The sequence below is a fragment of the Pristis pectinata genome, chromosome 25, assembly GCF_009764475.1.
Source record: "Pristis pectinata isolate sPriPec2 chromosome 25, sPriPec2.1.pri, whole genome shotgun sequence".
Taxonomy (NCBI): domain Eukaryota; kingdom Metazoa; phylum Chordata; class Chondrichthyes; order Rhinopristiformes; family Pristidae; genus Pristis; species Pristis pectinata.
This window is the reverse complement of record NC_067429.1, coordinates 7845718-7871288: the sequence shown is the minus strand read 5'-3', so window position 1 is coordinate 7871288 and position 25571 is coordinate 7845718. Positions and strand designations below refer to the sequence as shown.

The 25571-nt window shown below is 43.7% G+C and overlaps 1 protein-coding gene across 1 annotated transcript; it reads left to right on the top strand.

Annotated features, from left to right (window-relative positions):
- Positions 1-3139: 3139 nt before the first annotated feature.
- LOC127582904 (uncharacterized) lies at positions 3140-24357 on the top strand. The gene is made up of 10 exons (XM_052038546.1): positions 3140-3232; positions 10904-11121; positions 12589-12781; positions 13545-13696; positions 14513-14620; positions 14759-14797; positions 21173-21294; positions 22084-22282; positions 22819-22892; positions 23863-24357. Exons 2-10 carry the CDS (start codon positions 10908-10910, stop codon positions 24121-24123), a joined length of 1362 nt encoding a protein of 453 aa, XP_051894506.1. The 5' UTR covers positions 3140-3232; positions 10904-10907; the 3' UTR covers positions 24124-24357.
- Positions 24358-25571: the final 1214 nt, after the last annotated feature.

The following is a 25571-nucleotide window of genomic DNA, read 5'->3' as shown; positions in this document are numbered from 1 at the left end:
CCATGTATAAAAATTCAGTTTTTCAATACCACAGAGGTTGTTCAGAAGTAATTGCGTTGAAGTTTATAAGGGACTCTGCACTGATTATCCTGGCAAAGACTGCAACAGTGCACCCTGTGGAGGAACAGAGCATCACTGATCGCATCTTCTGGATTTCTGAATCAAACTGAGCATATGTAGACACCAAAAGCTGATGCCTTTGGTGAATACTGATAGGATAAGCATGGTTACACTGCATATTCTAGGCTCTGACATAACTTGTAAGTTCACTGTTAACATTTATATAAATGATAATGTCACATTTCATTATTATCATGAGGCAATGCACGTATATCATAAATTTATTCATCGTAAGGACCAAGGCGATTTTTAAAGTTTTGAAAAATTACTTTCACCAGTTATTGGAGTGCTTGATGTTGTCATTCTTTTATAACACTTGCTTTGACAAGTAAGTGAAGAGCAACACTGTCAAGCAGTAACTGTTAAACTATTTATGTCCAGTATATAACAATCAAAAGCCTGCAGATGCTGGAAATGCAAAATAAAAACTCAGTTCTGATAAAGGTTTTCCAATTTGAAATGTTAACAGTTTCTCTTTGAACAGATGATGCCCATCCTGCTGTGTGTTTCCGTGTCTGCGTGGGTTTCCTCCGGGTGCTCCGGTTTCCTCCCACATTGCAAAGACGTACGGGTAGGTTAATTTGGGTTTAAAATGGGCAGTGCGGACTTGTTGGGCCGGAAGGGCCTGTTACCAGAATTCTACCTGTGACACCACTTTCAGGAAACCATGTACTTGTATTCCCCAGGGCCCTACCCTTCACTGTGAAAGTTCTACCTGCATTTGTCTTCCCAAAATGTAAAACCTTGCACATCCGAATTAAACTCCATTTGCCATTCCTCAGCCCACTTACCCAGCTGATCAAGATCCCTCTGTATTTCACTGATATGGATGACAAATAGTAATGGGCCTAGCACTGAGCCCTGGGGAAGACCACTAGTCACGGGCCTCCAGTCTGAAAACAACCTTCCACCATCATGCCAGTCGTGTAACCAATTAGCTAGCTCTCCCTGGATCCCATGCAAGGGTCGACATTTCAGGAGATGGAGCTAAGGTTTTCTGAATTCTGCAGTGAAGTATCTCTGAGCTCTCTTTTGGGCGTTCAACACAACTGGAATGATGGGAATCTCTGTCTGTTTGAAGAAACAAGAGACTGTAGATTCTGGAATCTGGTGCAACATACAAACTGCTGGAGGAATTCAGCAGGTCAGGCGGCATCAATGGAGAAGAACGTCTCGACCCGAAACCTCAACCGTCCATTTCTCTCCATAGATGCTGCCTAATTTGCTGAGCTCCTCCAGCAGATTGTTTGTTGCTTCAGATTCCAGCATCTGCAGTCTTGTGGCTCTGTTTATCTCATTGTTGCTCTGCAATATCACTGATGCTTTCATTTATAAAGAAAGAGAAAAGTGAAATGATGGCACAGATAATAGACCAACTGTCTCACAGCGCCGGAGCACCAGGGTTTAATCCTGTTTTCATTGTGACTGCATGAGTTTCCTCCCGCATCCCAAAGACATGCAGGTTACCTCTAGTTAGTTACCTCTAGTGAGTGTGTGGGGGTAGAATCAGGGTGAGGGTTGGGGTGGTGGGAGTTGTTGAGAATGTAGGGAGAATAAAAATTAGATTAATGTAGAATTAATGTACATGAGTGGTTGATGGCTGGCATGGACTCAGTGGGCCGAAGGGCCTGTCTCTGTGTTGTATCTCTGTGTCAGTCTATGACTCTATGAGAGTGATTCAAAGTAAATCTTGCTTTTGCAACAGAAGAGTTCAGGAGGGGTGTTGTGGATGGCAATTTAGCAGCCCAGGTTGACATGGTAATTGTACAATCCTTGGAATGATAAAACCCAGTTTTATGTTGACTTACCTGATTTTTCCCTGTTGGTAGGTTAACAACATTGATTATGTAATTGGCCTAGTGATCCAGGAGATACTGAATGAGTTCAAATCCCACCACAGGAGGTGGTAAATTGAAATACAGTCAGTTATTAATGGTGAAACACATAGGTTGTTTTTTGGGTTACTAATTTCTTTTAACAAACCATCTTTACCCAGTCTATTTATGACTTCAGGTCCAAGGGAATGTGGCTGGACCTAAAATTATTTTTGTTGTAGATAAATGGTGTAGTGGTATCATTTATGAGTTCCACCTGTCCCCACCCTATGAAATTCAGCAATGGAAGGGTGAAAATGGATTGGATCCTTGGGTTGGGTTGATGTGCAGAGTAAGTGGCAGAACAGGGTTAAGGTGGGAGGGGAGGGCAGATGGGGGGAGAAGGAAGTGCTTGACAAAGGGACTGGGGCTAGGAGGGTGGTCTTCATTAGGGTAAGGGCTGCAGTTTTCTCTTACAGATGTCAGATGGTTAACAGGAGCAATATGGTCTTGGACAAGGGTGCGTACGCAAATAATTAAATCCTGGTTATTGGATATAATTCGAGGGCTGGTGGCTAGCAGACATATCAGGGGAATGTTTTCAAATACAAATTGACGTTGAGTCATATAAGGAAATATTCAGGCAACTGACCAAAATCTTCATCAAAGAAGTAGGTTGTAAGGAGCATCTTACAGAGGAAAGAGTAGTGGAGGGGATTCCAGAAGTCCTTTACAGTTGAAGGTATGACCCTCAATGGTGATTAAATTCAGGGATAGTCAAGGAATATGGTAAAACAATACCATGGAGGGACTGGAAAACATTGATAAGAATTCCAAAACTGATTGGAAGCGAGTGGGGTCAGCAGAGCGGTTTGGATTAACACGACTTCGTTCTTTGTTGAATACATGACTCTGCGTTCATTGACCTGCATCCTTCCCCATATCTGAACTGAGAGCAAAGCAACAATGTAAGGTTTCCCTGTAACCTCCTCTATCCTATAATCTCTTCAATTTCTGGGCTCTTGACTATCCCTGAATTTAATCACCGTTGAGGGTCATACCTTCAGCTGTGAAGAACTTCTGGAATTCCCTCCACTATTCCTCTGTAAGATGCTCCTTACAACCTATTTCTTTGATGTCGAATTTGGTCAGCTGCCCGAGTATCTCCTTATATGGCTAAACGTCAGTTTGTTAATTTTTTTTTGCGGATGTTCGCGTCTCTGGCAAGACGACCAGTGATTGAGCGGCTGCACCCAGTCGGGTCCGGGACCTCGGTGGGGAGTCGGCTGTCCCAGAAGGTAAGTGGGACCCGGAGGTTGGGCGTTCCCGCGGCTCGGCTCGTACCCCGGGTTTCGGCGTCAATTTGTTTTAGACAAATTGTAAAGCGGATGAAGTGATCTGCTGAATTATCTGCTGAGATAACAACTGGTTAGTTGAGACCAACACCAGGTCAGTCTTAATTCCAAACGTCTGTTTTGAACTTTGGAGAACTTTGTTGTTTAAAGCAACGCGCAAACATAAAAATGCTGGAGGAACTCAGCAGGTCAGGTAGCTTCCATGGAGGGAAATAAACGGTCGACGTTTCGGGCCGAGACCCTTCATCAGGACTGGAAAGGAAGAGAGGAGAAGCCAGAATGAGGAGGGGAGGGGAGAGGAGATGGGTGGGTCATCAAGGAGGAGTAAGGGAGCTACAGGAATGAGGGAAGACAATGGAGTGGGGGGGGGGGGAAGAAACAGAAAGGGTGGGGTTACCTGAAGTTAGAGAAATCGAGGCCATCGGGTTGGAGAGTCCCAAGGTGGAATATGAGGTGTTGTTCTTCCAACCTGCATCTGGCCTCAACGTGGTAGTAGAGGAGGCCGTGGATAGACATGTCAGTATGGGAGTGGGATGTGGAATTGAAGTGGGTGGTCACCAGGAGGTCCTGGCTGTTGCGGCAGACAGAGTGAAGGCGCTCGACAAAGCGGTCAGCCAATCTGCGTCGGGTTTCACCGATGTACAGGAGGCCGCACCGGGAGCATCGGATGCAATAAATGACACCCTCAGACTCAGAGGTGAAACGCTGCCTCACCTGGAGGGGTTGTCTGGGATCCTGAATGGTGGTGAGGGAGGAGGTGTAGGGACAGGTGTAGCACTTCGTGCGGTTGCAGGCAGAAGTGCCAGGGGGTTATCAGTGGGGAGGGACGAGTGGACAAGGGAGTTGCAGAGAGAGCGGTCTCTGTGGAAAGCAGAGAGCAATCCTTACAGGTGAGGCAGCCCTTCAGCTGTGAGTCTGAGGGTGTCAATATCTCCATCCGCGTGTCACACCTGCAGCCGTCACTAGCCTTCAGAGGTAAAGCATTAGATTAGCTCCAAAAATTCCGGCCATGAATTTGTATGAGTACCCATCGCTACACATAAAGTTAAGATGGAGTGCCTGACTGTCACCAACACTATTGATAATTAGAGTTACAGTGCTTTTGTTTGCTAGGTTGCTGGTGTTATGGGTACAAGTCAGATTTACGGGGCAGTATGCTAGAAGTCCCTGATTGTCAGCTGCCCCTGTGAGAAAAGACCATTCGTGAGTGTCTAAAATCTGTCAGAGTTATGTGTTTGCCATAATTATACTGGTTGATAGTGTGTGAAAGGAGTGTGAGGCTTTAACTAGTGTGTGTGTGAGGATGAGGCAGGCCATTTATTGGTGAGAACTTTTATTGACAGAGACTGGATCAGGGGAGTGATATGGATGCACAGCATTAACCAGTGTGCAAGGCTAGTGGTTGGCAAATGGGATTGAATAATGATTACACAGAGACATAAGACTGCAGTTGCTGAAATCTGGAGCAGCAAACAAGATGCTGGAGGAGCTCAGCTGGTCAAGCAGCATCTGTGGAGGGAAATGGACAGTTGATGTTTTGGGTCAGGACCCTTTATCTGGACTGAAAGACAGAGGTGAGATAGTCAGTATGAAAAGGTGGAGGGAAGGGGTGCGGCAAGAGCTGGCAGGCGATAGGTGGATCCAGGTGAGGAAGGGTGACAGGCGGGTGGAGGAGGGGAGAGCGGGAATGGTGATAGAAGCTGGAAGGTGATAGGTGGAGGTGACAAAGAGCTGAAGAAGATGGAATCTGATAGGAGAGGAAGGTGGGGCGTGGGACCAAGTGAGGGAGGTGGGGAGGGCGGGTGGGAATAGTTGGGGGAGGGGAAAGAAACAGGAGGATGGGGCTGGGATGAGTGTAGGAGGAACTGGGTAGATTTGGAGGAGAGAGAAGAGAAAGAAGAGGGAGCAGTTTCCCTGAAATTGGAGATTTCGGTGTTCATGCCGTTGGGATGATGATTACACTGACCTTCACCGTGTGCGTGATCCCACTGGTCTTGTGACGCTGCATCCTTGTTCTTTGAAACCTCATTTCTGGCATTGACCTTGAGTGCAAACTCCTCCTACTGCCACTTGACCACAGGACTGGGGAACTTCCTAGGCCCCAGCTAGTCGAGGACCTCTCTCGTCCTCTCTATCTTCAAGGCACTTGGAACAGAGTCCGAAAATGTGATGCTTACTCCTTTCTGTGCACTGCCGTGACTTCTGGAACCTTCCCAAACTACTGCTGGCGTGATATCAATCAGTACTAGCAAGCTTCAGCTGGTTTAGAAACCAATTAAACTGAACCTTCATGCAAGATGGTGCCAGACCCTGGTGACTTGTTTCAAGCTGCTCTCTATAGATCTCCTATTATAACCGTTATCTTGATGTACTGATGTGATGAATTAATGTATGGATGGCATGAAAAACAAAGTTTTTAACTGTACCTCATATGTGACAATAATAAACTGATTTACCCACTGGATTGGTGCTGAGGAAACAAGTGATCCTCTTCCGGCTGTCTGGTCATGGAAGTCAGTTGAAGGAGGTGGGACCACAAGTCCTGCATGCACATTGCACTGGGCGCAAAACTGCATGGGCTAATAGAGCATTATGATCATAAACGATCACGCGACTGGATAAGTGTGAGCTGGTGCACTTCGGCTGATCGAATTTGAAGGCAGAATACATGGATAATGGCAGGACTCTTTGCAGTGTGGAGGAACAGAGGGATCTTGGGGTCCACGTCCATAGATCCCTCAAGGTTGCCACGCAGGTCAATAGGGTTGTTAAGAAGGCATGTAGAGTGTCGACCTTCATTAGTCAGGGTATTGAGTTCAAGAGCCGCGAGGTGATGTTGCAGCTCTATAGAACTCAGGTCAGACCACACTTGGAGTATTGTGTTCAGTTCTGGTTGCCTCATTATAGAAAGGATGTGGAAGCTTTAGAGAAGGTGCAGAGGAGATTTACCAGGATGTTGCCTGGGTTGGAGAGCATGTCTTATGAGGATAGTTTGAGCAAGCTAGGGCTTTTCTCTTTGGAGAGAAGGAGGATGAGAGGTGACTTGATAGAGGTGAACAAGATGATAAGAGGCATAGATCGAGTGGACAGTCAGAGACTTTTTCCCAGTGCAACAATGGCTAACACGAGGGGACATAATTTTAAGGTGATTGGAGGAAGATATAAGGGGGATGTCAGGGGTAAGTTTTTTACACAGAGAGTGGTGGGTGCGTAGAATGCACTGCCAGCAGAGGTTGTGGGGGTAGATGCATTAGGGACATTTAAGAGACTCTTAGATAGACACATGAATGATAGAAAAATAGGGGGCTATGTGGTAGGGAAGGGTTAGATAGAGCAGGATAAAATGTCAGCACAACATTGTGGGCCAAAGGGCCTATACTGTGTTGTAGTGTTCTATGTTCAACGAGGTGTACAAGATGACAAGAGGCATAGATCGAGTGGACAGTCAGAGACATTTTCCCAGTGCAACAATGGCTAACACAAGGGGACATAGTTTTAAGGTGATTGGAGGAAGGTATAAGGGGGATGTCAGGGGTAAGTTTTTTTTACAGAGAGTGGTGGGTGCATGGAACGCACTGTTTGCAGAGGTTGTGGGGGCAGATACATTAGGGACATTTAAGAGACTCTTAGCTCCCCATTTCTCTATCATTCATGTGTTTATGTGGGAGGGAAGGATTAGGTAGGTCTTAGAGCAGGATAAAATGTTCGCACAACATTGTGGGCTGAAGGGCCTGTACTGTGCTGGAGTGTTCTATGTTCAACGTCAGCAAGACAAAGGAATTGATTGTGGACTTCAGGAAGAGGAAGTCAGCAGAACACACACCTGTCCTTGTGGGGCCCCAGTGTTGAGAATCATTGTGCTGGAGGTATTGCTACCTATCCACACTGATTGTGATCTGTTATGTTCTTGTTATGATCTTGTTATGTTTGGATACGATTCAAGTATGTTAGTATCCAGTAGCTGTAACTTAGCCTGGGAGGGGTTTGGGAGACTGACAATATAATCAGAAGGGAGAAAAGCTAAACTGAACATAGGACACGGAATCAACTGGAGGGGCATTTAGGAGAAACAATAGTGCAGGCTAACGACAGATGTATTGATAACCAGAGCGTATCAGAAAGGGGCGGAACATACAAACATAAGAATGCACCAGCAAATAGAGTTCAAGTCAGGAAAAATGATGAAATAAAATTTAAAAGCTCTTTATCTGAATGCACACAGCATTCATAAGAAAATATGTAGATGAATGTACAGATGGGTTTGATCTGATAACCATCATCAAGACAGTGGCTGCAGGGTGAACAACACTAGCAACTGAATGTTCAGGGGTGTTTGCTATTTAGGGGGATAGGCAGAACTGGAAAGGAGGTGGGCAGCTCTGGTAATAAATGATATGATCATTTGATGTGGTGAATATGATATTGGTTCAGAAGACTGAGATGTAGAATCAATCTGGGTGGAGATTGGAAATAGCAAGAGTAAGCAGGTACAGTAGTGTAGCGGTTAGCGTAACGCTTTATAGCGCCAGCAACCTGGGTTCAATTGCGGCCACTGTCTGTAAGGAGTTTGTACGTTCTCCCCGTGTCTGCGTGGGTTTCCTCTGGGTGCTCTGGTTTCGTCCCACTTTCCAAAGACGTAAGGGTTAGGAAGTTGTGGGCATGCTATGTTGGCGCCGGACGCATGGCGACACTTGCGGGCTGCCCCCAGGACACTACACAAAAGATGGATTTCACTGAGTGTTTCAATGTACATGTGACTAATAGAGATATCTTAAAAAGTATTCATTGGTGGGGGTCGTGTATAGGCACCCTAGGAGGACCTCCACTGTAGATCAAGAAATAACGGGGGTTTACAGAAAGATATTCTAATAGTTATTGTCTATTTTAATCACTCTATTGATTGGACAAATCAAATTGGCAAAGTTGGCTTTGATGATAAGTTCACAGAGTGTATTTGGGAATGGTTTCTTTGAGCAATATTTGAGGAACCAACCAGGGTGCAGTACTTTTACTTTTACCGGTACTAATCCATTCCTCAGTGGTACCAGCATATCTCTGTACCTTCTTATCACTCACAATCTTTAGCCTAAACACCTAACTTAGAAACACCTAACATACTAAGGAGGAATCAGAAATTACTTTTGGCTAATTTAACTCTTTCCTTACACCAGCTTTAGCTGTTTGGATATAATCCTTGCCTTAATACTGGTTGCTAACAGGATTAAAGTTTCAGGATCCATTTCTGAAAAAGATGTGGAATAATTCACACTGTCATGCAATGGAGTATCCCTCTCTGCTCAAGGAAAATAATTCCTTGAATCCATGACCATTCTACTGAGTCTTTTCTGCACCACGAAGCTTTCACTTCCTTCCTAAATTGCAGTGACCAACATCCGAGGCAACTCCTGAGTTAAAGTTGAGCATGTAGTTAAAAGAGATTCACCTCGAATCTCTTTCACTGAAAGTCACCCTTAACTTCTTTGTCTCAAATAATAAAGCCTAGGATCCTATTTGCATTTAAATTGTTTTCTCAATGTATCATATTTACAGACGCACACTCGTGCACACACATACATACACACGTACTTAGCGCGCACACACACACACACAGACACACACATAATTTTCCATCAAAGTTTAAGAACAGGAAGAAGTGAATTACTGTTCCTCAGCTGTCAAAAATTGGCTCATGTTGATTGAAGAAGTTTGAAGAACAAACATAAGAAATCAGAACATAAGTAGAACCAGTGTTGGCTTTTCTGCCCCTCACATTTACTGTGTCTTTCAGTGACATTGTGCCTGATCTTCTACCTCAGCACCACTTTCCTGCATTAATTCCATATTCTTTGAGTTCCTTAATGTTCAAAAATTGACTGATCTCTGTCAATTAGCTTCAACAACTGAGATTCCACAGCCTTCTAGGGACAGAAGTGCAAAGGTTCACGACCGTCCGAGCAAAGAAATTTCTTCTCATCTGTCCTGAATGACCAACCTTTATTTTGAGACTGAGAGCCCTGGTTCTGAACACTCGAGCCAGGGGAAACATCTACCCCGCCAAGCCTGGGAAAGACTTAGTTTGTTTCTCTCATTCTCCTAAACTCGAGTACAATCTCTGTCTTCTAATTGTTTGGCGACAGAATCCTGTGAACACATCATGATACAAATTTGACACTGTCCTGGGCTTGTACAGTTTATGCCAGGGTCTGGTCAAGATCTGCTGGTACAATGTGGAAATCCCTCTCTGACCTTGCACATTGAGAGGTTCAGGTCTATAATGATGTTGTGGTGGCACCTGATATTTGTACACGAGACACTTTGACACAACACCACTGCACCACACGACAATTGAAACAACTGAGTCAGTGTGTCCTTAACTGGAAATGGACACTCCATGTTCACACTGCCAGTTCTCCAATCTCTCTGCTATTTCCATTTCCTCGACTTACTAACAAAGAATTCAAAGAATTAGCCTCTTTAGAAAGAGACTATCATTTGGAGCATGTATTCAAACACCAGAAAGTGTGGACTGTTTTACCTGTCTGTGCTGAATGTTTCTTTCTGGCATGCTGCACGAGCTCGTCTCAGCGAACACACCTTTGGTTATGGTGCAAATCAATGCATCGGTCAGAAGATCTGCAATCCTTTGGTGTCAAATTCTGTTTGAGGTTGCTTCCGTGAAGACCTCCCTCAATTCAGCATTTAGGATGATGTATAAAAGCAACAATCATTTTGCTGGTTTCATTCTGCTTCGGAGAAATGCTCTTCAACAGCAAGGCGCATGTTGGTGTAAATCTTGATTGGCCTTTTGCTAATAACTGGGGCAAATGAGAAAAGGGTAAGTTAACCCATGTGTGGAATGGTTTGAACCTTGAAGCAATTATCATGCTGCACAGTATCTTGTCTCTAGTTCTGCAGCGTAAACCTGTGAATTATAATTTAAAATGTTTAAGTATATGCTCTGTATGTTCCCAAGAGTCAGTGCAGGAACTGTATTGGACATTAGGAATCCACATACTTCACACTGGCAACAAGGATGGGGCGGCAGCCATCAAACAGATAAAATTCTTCTACTTTGATAGAATGAGTCTGTGAAACTCACAGAACAGATTAAAGTGTGAATCTGAGTACAGTGGAAAAAAGTTAATGTGCATAGAATTGGCTCTGAGACCAGCCTTGTAACTGAGTTGTAAATAGTGTGGACATAAGGAGGAACATGTCTAATTCAAGTTTTGAAACATACAAGATCTAACATATCAACAAACCTTTATATTGACCCCAATCCCATGTGCCCTAATTTTGTTTAAAAACACCCTTGTGACACACCGTATCAAAGCACTTCTGAAAGTCCAAATACACCAAATCCATGGGTTTCCCTCGTCAATTCTGTTGGGTACAACCTCAAAAACCTCTCAACAAATCTGCCAAACATGATTTGCCTTCCATAAATCCATGCTGACTCTGCCCAATCCTATTATTAATGCCATTTCCTTAATAATAACTTCCAGGGTTTTCCCAACCACTGATGTGAAACTTATTGCTCTGTTATTCTGTGTTCTCCAATTATTTCCAGTGTTTTCCATTTTAATTTTACACTCAATGTTTGTTGATTTTTAGAATCATGTTTCACGAGGCAACCAAGAAAATTGTGAAAGAGATTGACCCGGATGGTTACACACTGGTTCCTGCAACAAGCCCGTATCATTCTCAATACTGCAAGCCTCTTCATCTCGTGAAGAAAGTAAAGAAAAGTTTCAGTCTCGAAACATACCAATACTTTCCACAGGCCCTAACGTTGACTGATATATTGATGGATGGCCAAGATTTAGACTTTGGTAATATTTGCCATTTCTTTACATTGTCCTGAGGATCCAGTCTAGTCTGCACACGTTAAGTTGTTTACAGATGTGAAGTAACATTGTAAAAAGATGGTTGCTTAGAGGTTGCCCAGAATAATGTCAGTTTTCCAGAGTCGCACTGTGACAACAGGAGAATTTAAATTCAAAAAAACTAAATGAAGCCAGAATAAAAAGCTGCCGACAGTATAAGTGTCCAAGGAGCTACAGATTGTTAGCCTACCTGTTATAACAATGTATAGCTTCTTGGGCATTTGTGCTGAAAGCTGCCATCCTTACTTGGTCTGACAAATATGTGATCCCCTGCTGCCTCGCGAGCCATTCAGTTCATGTGGCAATAAGGAATGGACAATAACTGTTGGCTTTTAGAGCGATATACACATCTCCTGATTTGAAATAAAAGCCATTTTGAATCCCGATGGCTTGATGAACAATGTGGATTGATTTTGATGTTGAAGTATGATGTTGGCTCAATATCATTAAACATCTCACCAAAGTTTTTCTCATTTTTGGTTTAATGTTTAAAAAAACACAAAAATTGAGTAATGGTGGGAGGGTGTTGTGTGAGCAGGTTTCATGCTACAGTCGAAAATTACAATGCCTTCTATCATCCTCCAGTTTTCTTCCTTTATCCCCACCCACCGAGGGTGCTAACCACATGCGGGTATATTTTTTCCAGTTCCTGAAGCCTGTACCCCACCCAAGTGGCCAACTCCATGTGTGAGTAGGAAGTAAGTATTGATAGTTATTAGATAATCCAAGTTATTGCCCAGCACTCATATCTGGAATCAGGAGAGCAAAGGAAAGAGTGAAATAATAACCTACATCTTCCAGTTAATGGTGAAAGGGTGGTGGTCCCCCCTGGCCTTGAAGAAAGCTTCTCACCAAACTGTAGTGGGCTCTGTGGTTTGGACATGCCCGTTCTGACACAATTTACGGTGTGCACCATCAGTCGGGATCTGGAATAACGTCATCATCAGGAAGACTGAGCAATCAATTGTGGTGGTGTTATCCAACAAAGATAGCAAACCAGGAAGTAAAAATAACAATAATTTTTAATACTATTTTATAGAAAGCAAAATAAAAATTTACATGTACAAATCAGATGACATTTGAACATTTTTATTACTTTACAAACCATGATATTTTTCTATGATATTTTGAGGAATTGGAACTCCAGACACAATTTGTATTCTACATGTTATATTTTATAACTTATTTCAGAGCCAGAGAGTTCATTCACCTCCATCAGTGAAGACCATAACAAAGTACCTGTGGAGGGTCCCTGTATCAATGACGACAACTTCCTGCTCCATGTTTAAATGCACATGTGCAGATGACAGAAGTTGTTGTCTGTGTCTTAGTTAACAACAGGGCTGGCTATTTCTCTGATGTTGTAATGGAAAACTACCATCAAGGGCTTACAATGGAATTATTTTGTTCTAGGTTTGAGCAGCTCAATCTTTGCCTGCTACACCGGGCTTTTCAACACCTCAGTCACTGGAGAAGCCAATGTGAATGTCTGTAATGTGGATGCAGGAGTACATGTATCGAGAAGTGCGTCAGATGCCGTGTCCACCATGAAAATGCGAAAGCAAATAGTCTCTGAAAAGATGCTGCTGGATGTTAGTAAAGCGAGGTAATTATGTATTGTACCAAAACAGGTCAGCTATTCACAGTAATTGACTGACTCACACAGAAAAAGGGTACTTTGCACTTTCATGCAGAGTTAGTCAGTGTGTTGTAACATTCTACCTTTCTGCGTATCAGAGAATGATATCCAATGGCTGCTCCTTCCAGACCAGATTTGTTTGGAACTTCAAAAAAAATTTAAGAGATTCAATATTGTCCAATAGTCTTTGAATGTTTCCGAATGTCAGAAAACATTCCAAATATTTGACAGCTGGCTGAGGAGAGATGTTCCATAACCCAATGTTCTGTAACACTATATTCTGCATCCTGTTCTGTTTTGGCACGCAAACAAAGCTTTTCACTGTATGGCAGTACATGTGACAATAATAAACCAATTACCAATTAGCCAATTACCTGGCTATAAATGTTTATCTGGCTGTTTCTTGAGCAGGTATTGTTCTGGCTCGTGCTAATGATGTGCTACTGCTTCAGCACATTGGTCAATTTGAAGAGCCTACTTGACAACGGTACAAATTTCAGGGGGTAATACCACCAGATTTAAGATATACCAGGAGTAGTAAACACTGAATGATTTCAATTGTTGTTATATTTGAAAATGACTCTGACGTGATTCTTGTGTGAGAGACTGGGTGAATAATGAGCAATCTCCAAAATGATGCTATTGTATAATTTCCCCACCACTACCTCCTCTGTTAATCGATCCTTCACAAAGCTGGTGGGTACCATTTTTCTGCTCTGTATCGTTTCAGGAAAGTGAACAGAGAGCACAGCTTTGTGAAACAACTGAAGAGTACAATTATTCATTTCATATCAGAAGTGGTAGAGCTGGATGAGCCATGTTCTCTAACCAGGGTTTCCAAGGGAGCTGCAAGAGTGAAAGTACTACTTAATGTACAGAAGGGAAGTACCATTGCACTTTATCAATCAGCTATAAAAAGCACATTTGCAATATTGATTTGTTTGGAAGTTCAGCTGGCAGTTTAGATGAATATATATATGAATGTATGAATTAGCAACAGGAGGAGGACACTTAGCCCCTCAAGCCTGTTTCACCATTTGACACCATCGTGGCTGATCCGACTGTAACGGCAACTCTGCCCATTCAGGGGCAACCTTTCACCCCCTTTTTAAGTACCTTTCTACCTCTCCTTCAAAAACAGTCAAAGATTTTGTTTTCATCACCATTTGAAGAAGAGAATTCCAAAGACTCAAAGCCCTATTTTTAAACACTCAATCCTAATAGGTGATCTGCTTTGGAATAAAACATGGGTAGAAGGATACTTGATAAGAAAGGTGGTGAAAGATTCTGCCACAAGTGAAGACATCCTGTTCTCATTCTATGTTTCAGTTAAGTCTTCTCTCCGATCTCCTCTGATCGCCTTTGAAACTTCCTCTCATCTTAAACCTGTCTTGTTCTATACATGCCCACCAGGAAAAAAAGATCCTTATGATTACCCAATGTACGTCTCTCATTCTTTTATATACCTCCATCAGATTACCCCTCATCCTCTTTGCTACAGGGAACAATGGATTTCAATGGTTTGTGGAATATTTACACTTTCCCTTGTCTTTCCACATAACTGAGATCCTTCCAGTCTGATGGACGTCCAGTAAATCCCCTCCACGCTTGCTCCAAGAGGTTGACTTCCTGGCAAATTCAGTTTTCAACAGATTAACTCTCATAGTTAAATATTGTAATTTTCTTTGTGACCCTAGGCTGCAGGTCGACTTTGCGTAACTAAGGAGAAGACGTTAAGCTTTCCAGCTGGAACGACTATTGCGTATAAGGTCCATTCACTGATGATTACTGAAAATGGCACCCTGGGTATGTCAAAGGATGATATCAAACTAAGAAGTGAATTTTTGAATATCAGACTGATAAATTGTTTAAATTTCTTCAACTCATTGGCCTACAGATTGAGTAACTATCCAAATACCTGACACTATGTTTCCGTTTCTTCAGAATTAGGTTGGAATATCGAGTTGCTCAGTAGCGATATTGGTAAGTGTATAGTCACATTTGCTGATTCAGCATTTTTATCTTACTCTGAAAATAAACACTCACATTGTAATGACCCCAGGTAGTTGTAGGGTATTGTTACAGAGCTGGTTGTGTGTGATCTACTGATTTATTGTCTTATGGCCCACGGAACTTCCTGGCCCACTGTTACACTTGCGTAAAACATTATGAACACAAGTTGTCAGCAATGTTCTTATGTAGTTTGGTCACACCATAGAACAATACAGCAAAGTACAGGCCCTTCAGACCACCATGTTGTGCTGACCTTTAAACCACGCCTAAGACTATCTAACCCCTTCCTCCCACATATCCCTCTATCTTAAATTCCTCCATATGCTTATCTAACAATCTCTTGAACTTGACCAACGTATCTGCCTCCACCACCACCCCAGGCAGCGCATTCCATGCACCAACCACTCTCTGGGTGAAAAACCTTCCTCTGATATCTCCCTTGAACTTCCCACCGATTACTTTAAAGCCATGCCCTCTTGTATTGAGCATTGGTGCCCTGGGAAAGAGGCGCTGGCTGTCTACTCTATCTCTTCCTCTTAATATTTTGTATATCTCTATCAAGTCTCCTCACATCCTCCTTCTCTCCAAAGAGTAGAGCCCTAGCTCCCTTAGTCTCTCCTCATAATCCATACTCTCCAATCCAGGCAGCATCCTGGTAAATCTCCTCTGCACCCTTTCCAATACTTCCACATCCTTCTTATAATGAGGCGACCAGAACTGTACACAGTACTCCAAGTGTGGTCTAACCAGAGTTTTGTAGAGCTGCATCATTACCTCATGGCTCTTAAACTCGATCCCACGACTTATGAAAACCAACATCCCATAAGCTTTCTTAACTACCCTATCCACCTGTGAGGCAACTTTCAGTGATCTGTGGATATGAACCCCCAGATCCCTCTGCTCCTCCACACTACCCAGTATCCTGCCATTAACCTTGTACTCTGCCTTGGAGTTTGTCTTTCCAAAGTGTAACACCTCGCACTTCTCCAGATTGAACTCCATCTGCCACTTCTCAACCCAGCTCTGCATCCTAACAATATCCCTCTGCAAGCTTCGACAGTCCTCCACACTATCCATAACACCACCCACGTTTGTGTCGTCTGCAAACTTGCTAACCCACCCTTCTACCCCCTCCTCCAAGTCATTGATAAATATCATGAAAAGTAGAGGTCCCAGAACCGATCCTTGTGGGACATCACTAGTCACAGCGCTCTAATCTGAATGCACTCCCTGCACCACAACCCTCTGCTTTCTACAGGCAAGCCAATTCTGAATCCACACGGCCAAGCCTCCCTGGACCTCGTGCCCTCTGACCTTCTGAAGAAGCCTACCATGTGGAACCTTGTCAAACCCCTTACTAAAATCCATGTAGACCACAACTACTGCACTACCCTCATCAATCTTCCAGGTGACCTCATCATAGAACCCCATCAGGCTTGTGAGACATGATCTTCCCTTCACAAAGCCATGCTGGCTGTCCCTAATCAGTCCATGATTCTCCAAGTGCTCATAGATCCTATCTCTTAGAATCCTTTCCAACAGCTTGCCCACCACAGATGTAAGGCTCACTGGTCTGTAATTCCCTGGACTATCCCTACTACCTTTTTTGAATAAGGGGACAACATTTGCCAACCTCCAATCTTCCGGTACCATTCCCATGGACAATGAGGACTCAAAGACCCTAGCCAATGGTTCAGCAATCTCTTCCCTCGCCTCGCGGAGCAGCCTGGGGAATATTCCGTTGGGCCCTGGGGACTTATCTGTCCTAATATTTTCTAACAGCTCCAACATATCCTCTCTCTTGATATCTACATGCTCCAGAACATTAACCTTACCAACACATTCCTCAGTGTCATCAAGGCCCCTCTCTTTGGTGAATACTGAAGAGAAGTATTCATTGAGAACCTCACCCACTTCCACAGCTTCCGTGCATATCTTCCCACCTTTGTCTCTAATCGGTCCTACCTTTACTCTCGTCATCCTTCTGCTCTTCATGTACGTGAAAAAAGCCCTGGGATGCTCCTTAACCCTACTTGCCAAAGCCTTTTCATGTCCCCTTCTTGCTCTCCTCAGCCCCTTCTTAAGTTCCCTCTTTGCTACCCTATATTCCTCATGAGCACTATCTGATCCTTGCTGCTTACACCTTATGTATGCTGCCTTCTTCTTCCTAACTAGTTGTTCCACTTCTCTTGTCACCCATGGTTCCTTCACCTTGCCATTCTTTCTCTGCCTCACCGAGACAAATTTATCCCTAACATCTTGCAAGAGATCCCTGAACAACAACCATATCTTCATAGTACATTTCACTTCAAAAATGTCATCCCAATTTACACTGTCAAGTTCTAGCCTTATAGCATCATAATTTTCCCTTCCCCAATTAAGTAGCTTTCCATCCTCTCTGCTCCTATCCTTGTCCATGACAATGCTAAAGGTTGGGGAGCGGTGGTCACTGTCCCCCAAATGCTCACCCACTGAGAGATCTGTCACCTGACCCGGTTCATTACCTAATACTAGATCTAATATGACATTCCCTCTAGTCGGCCTGTCAACGTACTGTGACAGGAATCAGTCCTGAACACACTTAACAAACTCTGCCCTGTCTAAACCTTTGGCACTAAGCAGGTGCCAATCAATATTTCGGAAGTTGAAGTCTCCCACGATAACCACCCTGTTATTCTTGTACCTTTCCAAAATCTGCCTCCCATCTGCTCCTCAGTATCCCTGCTGCTACCGGGGGGCTATAGAATATTCCCAGTGGAGTAACTGCTCCTTTCTTGTTCCAAACTTCCACCCATACTGACTCTAGAGAGGATCCTTCTACATTACCCACCCTTTCTGCAGCTGTAATAGTATCCCTGACCGGTAATGCCACCCCTCCCCCTCTTCTCCCCCCCCCCCCCCCCATCCCTTTTAAAACACTGAAATGCAGGAATATTCAATACCCATTCCTGCCCTGGTGACAGCCAAGTCTCTGCAAGAGCCACAATATCATAATCCCATGTACTTATCCAAACTTTCAGTTCATCACCCTTATTCCTGAAACTTCTTGCATTTAAGTAAATGCGCTTTAGCCCATCTACCTTTCTACTTTTATACCCTGTGCTCTGCTTCTCCTTCCTCAAAGCCTCTCTACATGTTAGATCTGACTTTTCCACATCCGCTTCTTCCTCTGACCTACCCTTCTGGTTCCCATCCCCCTCGCAAATTAGTTTAAATCCTCCCAAGCCACCCTAGCAAACCTGCCTGCAAGGATATTGGCCCCCCCTCGGGTTCAGGTGTAACCCGTCCTCTCTGTACAGGTCCTATCTTCCCCAGAAGAGATCCCAATAATCCAAAAATCTAAAACCTTCCCTCCTGCACCAACTCCTCAGCCACGCATTTATCTGCCATCTCCTCCTATTCCTACCTTCACCATCACTTGGCACTGGCAGCAATCCCGAGATTGCTACTCTCGAGGTCCTGTCCTTCAGCCTTCTGCCTAGCTCCCTAAACTCACTTTTCAGGACCTCATCCTTCTTCCTACCTATGTCGTTGATACCAACATGTACCACGACCTCTGGCTGCATTTCCTCCCGCTCAAGAATACTGTGGACCTGATCAGAGACATCCTGGACCCTGGCACCTGGGAGGCAACATACCATCCGGGATTCATGCTCACTGCCACAGAACCTCCTATTTGTTTCCCTGACTGTCGAGTCCCCTATCACTACTGCCTTCCTCTTCTCCTCCCTTCCCTTCTGAGCAGCAGGACAATCCCAGTGCCGGAGCCCTGGCTACTGCTCTTGATCTCTGCAGGTCATCACCCTCAACTGCTTCCAAAACGGCGAACCTGTTATTTAGCGGAACAGCCTCCGGGGTCCTCTGCTCTATCTGCCTTTTCTCTTTCTTTTACTTTTTTTCTCACCTGACAGTCACCCTTCTATCTACTTCCTGTACCCTAGATGTACCTGTACTACACCTGTAGTATTTTTAGCATGAGTATCTGTATAAAATCACAAAGATGGTATCTAGAGCGGCCTTTCCTTAACCTTTCAATCAGCTTTATTTGGTACTAAAATCCCCAGCTCATTATTTCCAATTCCCTTCGTTCCAAATAAAATAAAATTCCAATAATCCAGCATGCTTGGGATCTTGATGGTATCAGACTGGTATATTTTCTTGACTATTGTATATTATTCCAATTAATAACCCAACAAAAGTTCATGCACATTTTTAGATATTACACAGTATTTGTAATAAGTTTTCCAGTGAACTCTAAGTTTAAAGGGATTGCAGGAAGAGGGGTCCGAGTGCATTTTAAGACAGTGCAGGATTTTGAGCTTTGCTGAGTCTCAAGGGAACCTGAGAACAACGACCCTGATGAGTTTAAAGGAAGGGTGGGAACTGGAGGCCTGGTGTGTTTGACAGCAACACAGGAACTGGGGCTCCAGTGAGTTTAAAGGGAACACAGGAAATTTGCCATTTGTATTTACCATGGAGAAGGTAGGAAACTGGTGAGTTCAGGGGAAGGAAAAGTGATGTCTGGAGCATGTCTACATTTCAAAGGAGGAGGTGTTGGAGGTCTTGAAATGCATAAATGTGGATAAATCCGTAGGGTCTGACAAGGGGTATCCCAGTATGTTATGGGAAACAAGAGAGGAGATTTCTGGGGCTCTGGCAGAGATTTTTGTATCCTTGTTAGCCACAGGTGAGGTACCGGAAGACTGGAGGATAGCCGATGTTGTGCCTTTATTTAAGAAGGGCAGCAGGGATTTGTCAGGGCTCTGCAGGCCAATGAGCCTTGTATCAGTGGTGGGGAAGTTATTGGAAAGGTTTCTGAGAGACAGGATTTATTTGCATTTGGAAAGGCAAAGGATAGTCAGCATGCCCTTGTGTCCAGGTATTCGTGTCCCATGAATTTGAGTTTATGAAGAGGTGGCCAAGAGGATTGACGAGGGCAGGGTGGCAGATGGTGTCTATATTGGCTTTAGCAAGGCTTTTGACAAGGTCCTGCATGGTAGGCTGGTCCAGGAGTTTAGAACACATTGGATCCAGGGCTAGCTAGCCAACTGGAAACAAAATTGGCTTGTCAGTTGGAGGCAGAGGTTGGTAGTGGAGGGTTGTTTCTCAGACTGTCGCAGGGATTAATGCTGGGTCCTCTGTTGTTTGTCTTATATATTAATGATTCGGATGAGAATGCAGGTGATGTGATTATTTAGTTTGCAGATGACATCAAATTCAGTGATATAGTGGACAGTGAAGAAGGTTGTCTAAGGTTATAACAGGAAGTAGATCAACTGGGAAAGTGGGCAAGAGATTGGCAGATGGAATTTAAGTGCATAGTATTGCATTTTGGGAAGTTAAACCAGGGCAGGACATAGACAGTGAATGGCAGGGTCCTGGGGAGTGTTCCTGAACAGAGAGACCTTGGGGTACAAGTACACAGTTCCCTGAAAATGGAAACCCAGGTAGACAGGGTGGTGAAGAAGGTGTATGGTGCACTTACCTTCATCGGCCAAAGCATTGAGTGTAAGAGCTAGTTCGTCATGTTACATTTGTACAAAATGTTGGTTAGGCCGCACTTGGAGTACTGTGTGCAGTTCTGGTCACCACAGTATAGGAAGGATGTTAGTGAACTGGAGTGGGCACAGAAAAGGTTCACAGGTATGTTGCCTGGATTGGAGGACTTCAGTCATCCGGAGAGATTGAATAGGTTAGGACTGCTTTGTCTGGAGTGGGGGATGAAAGAGATAATGATAGTTTATAAAGTTATGAGAGGCATAGATAATGTAGGTAGCCAATCTCTGTTTCCCATGCTACGAGTGTCTAAAATAAAAGGGCCTAGGTTAAAGTGAGAGGGAGGAGGTTTAAAGGGGATCGGAGCAGTAAATTTTTCACACAAAGAGAAGTTATTATCCGGAATGATCTGCCGGAGGAGGTGGTGGGGGCAGGAGCAGTGGCAATATCGAAGAGGCATCTGGATAGGTATTTGAATGAGCAGGGCATAGAGGGATATGGAATTAGTGCAGGCAAGTGGGGTTACTATAGATAGGCACGATGGTCAGCATAGATGCTGTGGGCTTGTTTCTATGTTGTATAACTGTGTCTATGACTTTAAATGCAGCTGCAACGTGTTTAAAGGAAGCACAGAAACCAGGGCCCAGTTGTGTTTGAACGGAGCACAGGAGACATCATCTGGTGACCCAGATGCTGAACCATCAGAATTTCCAAATAGTCGGAAGCGTATGATCAGAGTTGTGCTGTATTAGGATTTTGCTTTTGTTACAGGAAGTAAGATCAAATTGATTAAAACATTATGAAAGATCTCATTTTTCAGTCTTGGTAACAATCCCATTTCACCTTCAGAATGTTATCCTGACCCTCGTGCTGAGCTGACAAAACTGCCTGCAGACAAGAGGCTGCTGCTCCTCAATGAGATCCTTGAAATTCTTGACAACAGCGATGATCTTCCTGTTCTTGGAGGAATGGTTTGTACCCAACATTCTCTCTCCTCCCTGTAGTGGGTCTTGGCAATGACCATGGAAATGAATACAGGGCTGGACATAAACTGAGGTGCTGATTTGCTATTGGATGTTTTCTGCTGCTGCGTAAAGTTAAAAATTCTATCACCACCTTTTAAGGCAACACAGAACCCCAAGTTAAACCAAGACCTGAATCGTATTCCCACAGTTTGGGTGATTTCCTGACACATTTTCACCATATTACACAAGAAAGGAGAAATTGCATGAAATTCATCCAGGCCAGAAATGTGAAATGCTCTGTATTGAAGTAAATTGTACTAAACTGTCAAAATTTGGAAGCACCTACAACAAACTGTTGCTACTTTATAGCATGCTTAATGATAGCCATCAGGGAAGATTTTCTAACAAGGAGGTTTAATAGTTCTTAGGAATATAATGTTATGAAACAGGATGGTCTTTACAGTGAGATTAAAGGACAACTCTGTATTTTTTTGTATTTAGAGTTCGCAAGGTGAAACTAATATCACACAGACCCCTTGCTGTTAGCAGAGGGGAGATGTATTGACCGAGAACAACAACGGTCAGGTTAGAATACTTCACTGAGACAGAATGGGGAATCTGTGTTCACCTTCAGCCACAGAACACCTCAGAAGGGAACAGTAGATCCCTGCATTGAAAATCTAAAATGGGAAAATGTTTTTGTTGCCTGGCACAAAGTCTCCAGGTGTAATGACCAGAAAAGGTGACCAATGTTCAGATTTTCTCCACTTTCCTGACCCTGCTTCATGTTCTCAGCTTGACCAGATGTGTGAAGGTCTGCAACCTGACCTCCAAGTGCTGGATCTGATGGAGGAAAGTAACAGAGTGTGTGTGGAGAAGGTGCTGGATCTGCTGGGAATTAAGAAGGCTGATCCACCAGGGCAGCCCCTCACCTTGACTCAGGATCAGGAAAAGATCATCCACACAGTAAACAATATCATCCAGTCACTCAGTGGTAAGTTTTGAAGTCTATTTCAACCCAACTCACTGAGAGAATGAATCAACAGATCAGCCTTTGCCTTCAGGTGCCTCAGCCTCGAGCTGTGAAAATTCCTCCTTAAACCTGTCCCCCTCACTGCCCGCTAATCTCACTTAAGGACTCTTCGAAGCCAAACCCTTTGACAAGCATTTGGTCAGTTTTCCCAATGTGTGAGCATGTGTGCATGTGAGCGTGTGAGTGTGAGCATGTGATTGTTTACAAATAGGATAGATTGAGAAAACAATACAAAGCAAATAGGATCCTAGACTTTATTATTAGAGCCATTGAGTGGAAACGTCAATAGTTTGTGGTGAATCTCTGTTAAACACTGGCTCAACTTTAACTCCAGGGTCGCCCACGATGTTGGTCACTCCACTTCAGGAAGGAAGTGAAAGGCTTACTGGTGCAGAAAGGACTCGGTAGAATGTCCCTGGATTTGAGAAATTATCCTCCTTGAGTAGAAAGGGATACCCCACTGTAGGACAGTGTGAATTATTCTGCTTCTTTTTCAGAAATTGATCCTGACATTTTAATCCTGTTGGCAACTAGTGTTATGGCAAAGATTACATCCAAACAGCTAAAGCTGGTAAGAATTAAAATCCGTAAGTGGGTAAAGAAATAAAACTTCAGTAAAGTTAAATGCTTGAGACACAGGAGACTGCAGATGCTGGAATCTGGATTAAAAACAAACTGCTGGAGGAACTCAGCAGGTCAGGCAGCATCTGTGGAGGGAAATGGAGAGTCACTGTTCCGGCTTGAGACCCTTCAGTTGGGCTGATGGGTGATGAAGGGTCTTGACACCAAACATCAACTGTCCATTTCCCTCCACAGTTGCTGCCTGACGTGTTGAGTACCTTCAGTAATTCATTTTTTGCTTAAGTAAAAAACTTTACTGGATGAAACAACAATAAAGATTGTAATTTTGTTCTGCACAGTTGATCTGATCAGTATAGAATATTTCTTTTTAAGTCCTAAATCCTCCTTTCTCTGTAAAATCTAAAATAATTGAACCGGACTGCAACAACCCTTTGTATCTAAGGACCCTTGCTGGCAGACCAGTGAGTGTTTGAGCCCAACTGTTGGTAAGATAATTGCAGCTGATTTGGTGCCTACCAGACATTCCCACAGGTGAGGGATTTACCGGGAAAGGTTGGACAAGCTGTAATATTCTCCTCAGAGGACAGAACGATGTGATAAGAAGTTATGGAAAGAATGGGGATGGACACAGTATGGAGGTAGACACAACTCTTCTCATTGGAACAAGGATTGAGAATCACAGGACAGATTTAAGATGATTGACAAACGAAATAAGAAATATGGGGTGAGTGGGGAGCATCTGGAACCTCTTCCCTGACAGGAGGCGGATTTATTCCTGGCCTTAAAAAGGAATTGGATCAGTACTTAGGAAAAAAGCAATGCAGGGCCACAGGGAAAGGCCAGGGTATTGGGACTGGCTGCATTGCTCTTGCAGAAGGAGCTAGCATGAGCTTGAAGGGTTGCATGGCTTCCTGCACTGTTGTCATTTTATGACTCTATGATTCCAATTGGTTTTCCAGGTGAATATAATCAATGATCGGTGGCCCCTGGGGCCTACATGTCAATGTGAGCTGGTGAATGTTGAGGAGGAGGTTCCTGAGAAGACTGTGATTGCTCAGCTGACAGACGAGGAGTTTGAAATAACCCAGCAGATGTTGGAAGAATTTGGATTTCAAATGGATAGAGAAAACTCTTCAGTTTCACGCATTGATGACTGTAAACAACAAGGCATACTTCCTGTCTCCATTGTTCTGACTGCTCTCAGTGTTTTATCTGACTGAACAATTGTGACATGATGCACACCCATTGTTCATGGTCCTTTCCAGACATCTTCCCTCTGGAGCATGCTCCCTCTTCCTTTCAGTTTACTGTGACCTTGATAGGAACATTCTCCCATAGCCTCTTTGGCAATTTTGGTGGCAGAGGGCAGCTTTTGTGTTCGGTGTTGTCCTGCAAAATTTAAAACTGGCAAGTATGGATTTAACTTTCCTCTCTTTTCTCCTGGGTGTATTACCTGTCACTTTGCTTCAATAAATGGCTCTGGATTTATTGAAACTGCCTTTATTTAGCACCTTTCACAATCTCAGGACATCCAATGAAATGCTTCTGAAGAGTGGTCTCAGTTGAAGGTAATAGTAGGAGACATAAGGCAATGATAAGACAATCAAGCAGAGTCCATGTGGGGAAACTGTCGTTGATAAAGTTGCTAGAATTCTTCGTGGATGTAACAGAGAGGGTGGATAGAAGGAAACCAGTCGAAGTACTGTATCTGGATTTATGAAAGGGATTAGTAAGGTGCCACAGTAAAGGCTGTGCGTAATGTATCGGCATGGGTAAGTTATTGGCTAACCAACAGAAGACAAAATCGAGTTGAATGAATCATTATTGGACTGAAAACCAGTCACAAGAGGGGTGCCACCAGGATCAGTGCTGGGGCCTCATCTATTTACCGCATAAAATAATGACTTGGACTGACTGTAGCCAAATTTGTTGATGATGCAAAGATGGATGGGTAAGTCAAGTGTGGGGATGGCACAAAGAACCAGGACTGGCATGTAGATGAGTTAAGTTAGTAGGCAAAAAGTTGACAGATACGTATAATGTGGGGGCAATGTGAGGATATCCACTTTAGAAGAAAGAATGAAATAGCCAATCATTATTTTAATGGATTGAGACTACAAAATATTAGAGTCACAGAGTCATAGAGCAATACATCACGGATACAGGCCCTTCAGCCTAACGAGTCCATGCCAACCATGTTGTCCACCTAGCTAGTCCCAATTTCCTGTGTTCCGCCCATATCCCTCCAGGCCCCTCCCCTCCATGTACCTACCCAAGTGCTTCTTAAATGATGCAATTGTACCTTCCTCAACCACTTCCTCTGGCAGCTTGTTCCATATATGGACCACCCTCTGTGTGAAAAAGTTGCCCTCAGGTCCCTTTTAAATCTTTCCCCTCTCACCCTAAATCTATAACCCCTAGTTTTGGACTCCCCTGCCATGGGGAAAAGGCTGTTACCATCCACCTTGTCTGTGCCTCTCATAATTTTAAACCCTTTTATAAGGTCGCCCCTCATTCTCCTATGTTCCAAGGAATAAAGACCCAGCCTGGCCAACCTCTCCCTATAACTCAGGCCCTCTAGTCCTGGCAACATCCTTGTAAATCTTTTCTGCTCTCATTCCAGTTTAATCATGTCTTTCCTATAACAGGGTGACCAAAACTGTACACA